The sequence below is a fragment of the Fukomys damarensis genome, unplaced genomic scaffold (assembly GCF_012274545.1).
Source record: "Fukomys damarensis isolate Sample0158 unplaced genomic scaffold, DMR_v1.0_HiC HiC_scaffold_19, whole genome shotgun sequence".
Classification (NCBI taxonomy): domain Eukaryota; kingdom Metazoa; phylum Chordata; class Mammalia; order Rodentia; family Bathyergidae; genus Fukomys; species Fukomys damarensis.
Genome location: NW_022900931.1, coordinates 8,511,522 through 8,518,330, shown reverse-complemented (window position 1 = coordinate 8,518,330; position 6,809 = coordinate 8,511,522). Strand labels below are relative to the sequence as shown.

At 49.2% G+C, this 6,809-nt stretch overlaps 1 protein-coding gene across 1 annotated transcript in view; it reads left to right on the top strand.

Moving 5' to 3' along the window:
- The window catches only part of LOC104854290 (DNA dC->dU-editing enzyme APOBEC-3F-like), a 15,224-nt gene extending 8,618 nt beyond the window's left edge, over nt 1–6,606 (top strand). Inside the window, exon 8 of the mRNA XM_010612768.3 lies at nt 5,513–6,606. Within this exon, the coding sequence (XP_010611070.1) occupies nt 5,513–5,516 (4 nt within the window). The 3' untranslated portion in view covers nt 5,517–6,606. The remainder of the gene's footprint in view (nt 1–5,512) is intronic.
- Nucleotides 6,607–6,809: the final 203 nt, after the last annotated feature.

Below are 6,809 nucleotides of genomic sequence, written 5' to 3'. Positions count from 1 at the left end.
TCCCCTCTAGCACAGGTGAGAGCTAGGCCGGGTGAGAATGCAGAACAAAGGATCAGTAAAACCACACGGTGCAGTCCTGGGCCCTGCTGGTCCAGCCTGGCTGCCCTGCACCCTGTCGATGACACCCTGTGACTTCTCCAGCTGGCCTCATTCACAGGTGTTATTGCACTCTAGCAGCGCTTGTGCCTGGCCTGTGTCACTTGGCCACACACCTAGCAGTCCCCGAGGTCAGGGCATCTCCATGGTCAGGCACCGCGAGCACACGGGGCCTTATCTGTCCTGCGCCCACTGGGCTGGTTGGTTCTGGCCCTGCCAGCCCTGAGCCTCCACAGTGCGGATCTGCTGTCGCCGAGCACAGATCCCGCCTCTCCCTGGCCCTGCTGCTCCAGCCTCTCTGGGGCTCCCAGGTGATCAGCACCTGCAGTCCCAGTGCCACCCCACTGGCCACCTGCAAATGACCTGCCACACCCCTGCCCCTCTGTCTCCCAGACCTCAGCTTTCCTGGTGTTTGGGGCTGGGCCCTCTGTGTGTCCATTTCTCTAGTGCCCACAGTTTAAAAAGTTGCTAGGTATGAATGGAATAAATGTGAATGCCTTACTGAGTGGAGTATACCTGCCATATTATTATATAGACCCCGTCTAGTCACTAGGGGCGCTCCACGAGGTAGGCGGGGAGCCCTGTATGTCACAGAGGCCGCTGCCTCCAGCCAGACAAGTCCTGTCTCACCCATCACCATGGACCCCGATGGGAAGAGCTGTGTCCCTTCCTAGGATGGCAGGGGGATGAGATGGAGACCAGAGCTCAGTGTGCTTGCTTGCTTCCCGGGAGGGGCTGAATGGATGAGGGGTCCGTGTGTGTGGGGAGGGAGGGCCACGGTGAGAGCTTGGGGAGGGATGCAGACATGAGTGCGTCCCCAAAAGCGATGCCTGGGACCCCCGGCATCTGCCCCGTCCCCTCCCTAAACCGTGTCCCCTCCCTGAGCTGCCTGCCTCTCTAACCGCAGACCTGGCCCTTCTCGCCTCTCCCAGGACCACCCCTACACACGATTGCATGCAGAGCTTCGCTTCCTCTCCTGGTTCCATGACAACTGGCTGTGCCCTGGTAATTCCTACAGGGTCACCTTTTATATGTCCTGGAGCCCCTGCTCAGAGTGTGCCGAAGAGTTGACAACATTCCTGGCTGGTCACCGCAATGTGACACTGACCATCTTTTTCTCCAAGCTCTACTACTGCGACCCGGACTCCTCAAATAGGGAGGGGCTTAAAACACTGGCTGCGGGAGGTGCCAGGTTGTTTGTCATGTTTGATACAGGTGAGAAATGGGCCTGTGAAGGCTGCAGGAGATACAGGGGACTCGGACCAACACCCCTCAGTGTGAGGGTGCGGGGTACATGGCACGGTGACCATGAAGGGGGAACGGTTTCTGCTCACACAGTACACATGGGGGTCCCTGTGCTTAGCACAGCACCCAGCCTGGAGGCTCAGGTGACAAAGACTGGGGGGTTCTGACGTCTTCTCCCTTCTTCTTCTCAGACTTTTCATACTGTTGGACAAACTTTGTGAACTGTGGCTACAACTATTTCGAACCTTGGCCCCTACTGGATGACAATTCCAAGTACTGCAACAGGATCCTGCAGAAAATTCTCCAGTGAGTGGCGTCCGTCCCCGCTCTCGTGTTGCTCCCGGTGTCCTCTGGCCTCCGAATCTCGGGCTGGATGGGCCTTTCTATGCCCACCTCTCCCTCCGGCCTGCTGTGCAGCTGCCCCAGCACTCACCACCTGCCTTCACTCCCTGCTTGCTCCGAACCATCCTCTGGCTTCATAGAATTTGCATCTCCCAGATGAGAATCTCACACTTCTCCAGCTGCACAGCAAGCTCACTGTCCTATGGCCAAAAGAAAATGCTCTATGCATGTTCCTGACGACTCACTCAGCCCCAGACTCCACCACACCTGAATCTTGTTCTCAAACCAAAGATAAACGTGCATCCCTCAGCATGAAGACTGGAAGCTTTGAGAAATGTCCCTCAGGCCAGACCGCAGTTCTCCTGTATCCTCCTGCTGGGCAATTAGAGCCTTTGTCTGGAGATCCTTCCCGTTGCTTTAGTTTTAGTTTTCGTGGTCCCTAAAGCAAGGACCAGGCTGGCTAGTGACACTTTGAGAAATGCCCCTTGGTTGTGCTAAGGCTTCCGTCCCTGGCTTTAATGGCCGCCTCTCTCTGTGTCCTCGAGTGGTCTTTCCCCAGCACACGTGTGACCCCGGCATCTCTGTGTCCCGCTCCCCTCCTCTCACAAGGCCGCCAGGCAGATTGCATCGTGCCCCAACCTAGGGCCTCTTGTTACCACATGGCCCGGTCAGAGGGCCTGACTCCAAATCCAGTGTACGTCCCAGCTCGGGGTTAGGGCCTCGGCATCTGGACTCGGGCCCATGGCAGCCAGAGCAGACCTTGTGCTCCTGTGTGTGGGTGGGGACTGGTAGGGTCGCTGTTCCTCCTGTGAGTCGGTCTCTCGGGGTTCCTGACCTGACACCCGCTTCCACCCAGGTCTTGCTGCACTCTGGAGCCCTCCCCGTTGTTCACCATCCCCACCACCACCTCTGACCTGTTCCCCAACCCTAGCCAGAGAGGACGCTCTGGATTTGGACAGTTAGGGACAGGTGAAGGGGACTGAGCTAAAGAGACAAGACGGAATATCATCTAAATAGGAGCCACGGTGACTGGGTAAGAAGAGGCAGGAGAGCTCAGAGCTTTTGTTCCGGGCCCAATAAAGAGCACAGAGCTGAGCAGGAGCTCACCGGGCAGGGAAAGGGCAGCTTGGGGACTCCAGGTCACGCGGGAAGTGAGCACTGGGGACCTGGCGCACAGAAGCAAAGCAGAGCCCCGCCATCCCACTGTAATTGGATAAAGTCTGAGGAAGTCCCCCAAAAGGAGATGGAGACCCCGGCTCACCCCACCCATGGGGTAGGTTCACTGGCTTCCATCACAGGAGAAGAATTTTCAGGACACAACTGTGAGAGACATAAAGAGACTTAGTAGGCAGGATTTCAACGCAGCGTTGACTCTGCCTCATTAGCAGTCACAGTCCCATTCTGACTGATTTACAGGAGACATATGAAGATTGGTTTATTTTGGTTTTATTGTTTTGTATTAATGAGGCAAGGTCTCATTACTTCCTTCAGGGTAGCCTCAAACTTATAGACCTCCCCCTGCCTCAGTGTCTTTGACTGCTGGAATTACAGATGTGGGCCACCACATTGGCTCAGAAGGCTGGGTTTTGTTTTTTGAAGAACCATCATCCTTTGACAGTGAGGTTGTTTTGGGAAAATCAGGACATCAGCAAGCAGAATGTGCCATTAGCTCCTGACAATGCACTGATTTGTGGACCTAGGTCTTGTAGACATTGTAAGTTAGATTTGCCTCAGTCATGCACAAACTATTTTGTTTCAGTAATGGCACAGGTGGGCACCAGCCTGACTTGGACCTGGAGAAGAATGCAAGACAAATTCTGCAAGCACTTGGAATAGTAGAAGGTAGTGGGGCTGGAAGGTGGCCCTTGCATGACCAAGGTAGCTAAGATGTCATAGATGGATTTGGAGACTGCGGGTCACGGCTGATGCAGTATTTTCAGCCCCTTTCAATATCCATTTTATTTTTATATTACTGTTAGTTATTTTACCTTTTGGTTATACTTTTCTGCTAGGTATCTAAGACCAAGCCAAGGACTGGGGATGCAGCTCAGTGGTACAGTGCTTATCAAACATCCACAAGGCTCAAAGTTCAATACTCACCACTGGGGGAAAAAACAGGTCAAAATAATAGCTGTATTAATCAAAACAAATCTGCTTATCAGGGCCAGTCAAGGTCCCTGGAGGGTTTCTTACGGGGCTGTGTCGGGAGCCTTCAGCACCTCTAGATTTCCCCTCTACCAGCTGTGCCAGGATGGGTCGCGCTGTGACTTCGCTTAGAAGCACAGGGACATTCTCCTGTTCGGTAACACTCTTTCTGCAGAATGTACACTGATTGACTCCCGTCCTCTGGGGTCCAACAATCCCCCAGCTTGGGAGGTTGAGTGACTCCCCAGCATTGTAGGGTCATCGTAGAGGGGTCCCCCTGGCTGACAGTGGAGGGCAGAGGCCAAACTCTTGGCCGTCCCCTTCCCCTTCCCATCCCCTTGAACGATGGCCTTCAGTCTCGCTTGCTGAACACCCAGACTAGTGACCCTAGTCTTGAAGTGGGAGCGGTGGGCCTTACTCTTGATTATTGTGGTTCATTCTGGGGGTTGGGGCCTTTCGCGATACAAAATGAGACCAGAGGACAGCTACCTTTCTATTTAATATTGTTTAGTGTTAATACTGGGAGTCAACATCCATCAGTTCTACAGCTGGTGGCTGCTATTTTTCACATACTGTTTAAGTTGTTTCAGAGAAGTCATCTCCTTTCAGAACATTAGTAGACAATGGTTATAAAGTTTTATAAGGAATCTATAAAATCTATAAAACTAATAAGAGCAAGATCAAATTTATTTAGTCCACTAGTTTTGTTAAGTCCAGCATTGTTTAGAAAACTGCACACAAAGGTACTTACTAGAGTTCAGAGATTTCAAGACGTTTTGATCGTTTTATACATTTCTGCTTCAGATGTAATGTACATTATGTGCACGAGACCATTTATTGGTTACTTGCTTGTATTAAACTTATGTACTTTCAAGTCTATAAATTTTGTGTATTTTGACAAAGCTCAGACATGTAAACTATCTTGTCTTCAGATAGGTGTATCTTAAGTCCCACATATAGAGCATAACACAGGAGGCCCTCACCCCTGGGTCACACAGCAGGAAGCAAGCAGCCAACCAGTGAGGGGAGATTCATTTCTACTTATAGTCGCTCCAATCTCTAGCTCTCCCTCCCATCAGAACAACAGTGGTATTAGATTCTCACTGAATGTGAACCATGCTTGCGAGGGATCTACCTTGCATGGTCTTTAGGAGAACCTAATGCCTGATGCTCTGAGGTGAGCTGAGGCAGTGGTACTAGTAGTGGGGAGCAGCTGCAAAAACAGACTGACACTAGCAGAGAGGTTCGACTGCACGGAGACCATAATAATCAAATGCTTGCTGATTCATATCCTAGCCTGTCAGGGATTGGCAAGTGACAATTAAGCTACATGTGGTGGTAGGTTGTACAGCGGCAGGTTTGTCGATGTACTGCAATAGTAGGGCTGCATATGCTAGCACGCCTTAAGTCAGAGTCTGACATTTATTTTAGTCCATGTGTGGCCTGCCCAGTATTTTCTTTACCACTTCCATCTGAGCTTCTATCTCAAACTGCATACTTGTCAAGTCACGGGTTTGATAAAACCACAAACTAACCTTAGCCAAAATGAGTCAAAAAACAAAAGTCACCATACAACTGTGTTTTACAAAGGTGGGGAAAACCCCATGATGAGACAGCAGAAGGATCTGATACTGCCAGAAAAAAAAGCTGTATCTCTACTTACATTATGGGTTCATTGCAACAGGTAATTCACAGGCTCCAGGCCTGCTTGGTGTATGTTGCGACTTGCCGTCCCATGAAGCTATGAAACCTTCAAAACAGCTTCCCCATATGGACACCAGTCACCTGGCGTTAAAACAGTGAAGTTTTTGAGAAGACAAAAGAGTGAACACAAAGAGCGTAAGCAGATATTAAAGGCCACCACTTCACCTATGTGTCTGTACCGAGAGCAACATTCTTTTTTCTTTTTTGGTACCGGAGATCAAACCTTGCTCTTGCAAAGCAGGCTTGGAACCGCTGAGCTGAATCCCAGGCCCCCAGCAGCATCATTCTTACTGCTTCACTGCACTGTCAAGGCAAAGAAGACCTTTACTGTTAGGGAAGAGTTGATCTCACCTGCTGCTAAGGAAGTCGTGGTGATGTCTTAGGAGAAGCTACAGTTCAAAAGTGATCCATGTGCCTCTTTTGATTGGCTCCACAAACGAACAAGTTCACAAAGGACCAGAGGGACCCTGAGGCACAATTGTTATCATCAAAATCCGGGTGGATGAGCCTAGTGATGTTAATAATGAGTCAACAGTGCTTATTTTTGTGTGATATATTTTTTGGGAGGACGTGCACTTCCATTTCCAACAGCACATCTGCAGAACTAGTTAAGCCTGTCAATGATGACACATTAGGAGCATTGCACTGATCATTTTGGGCCGGCATATGCACCTGTGAACAGGCTGGCACAACTGCATGGCTTCCTGGTTTCACCACTTGGGTCAAAAAGTGGCTTCTGAGACATTCTGTTGGGCAGAATGGGTCAGACACCTGGGCTTGAATGTCGCATGGTTTCTCTTGTATGAGACACTCAAATGATATATACACACAGAAATAGAGAGCAAGGTAGAGTATGGAGAAGAAAGAATAATTTCAAATAATTCCCCAAGTTCTTCTCTATTGCACTGTTTCAAAATCATTTAAAGATATATACTGATTTGTTTCATGTATACTACTAGTTCCTTAGTTGATCAAAAAGATAGTTTTGTGCTATTATCTGTTAGTTCCTTTTTGGTCTAGGATTTGTACGCTGAGTTAACACTGTTGCCATTTTTTAGGATTATGCTGCACAGTGCATTAGCAATAATGTTATTCTCTCACTATTTTGCTGTGAAATTTGTTTTTTTCAAAAAAATGGAATTTTAGATATTTTCTTTATTAATATTTCTATGCATTACATTTTTTAAAAGTTATCCCAAAGAGTGGCTCCTGAATGAGTCTATGCACTGTATCACTCATGTAGACAAAATGTATTACCTGAATTTAGCAACATTTTG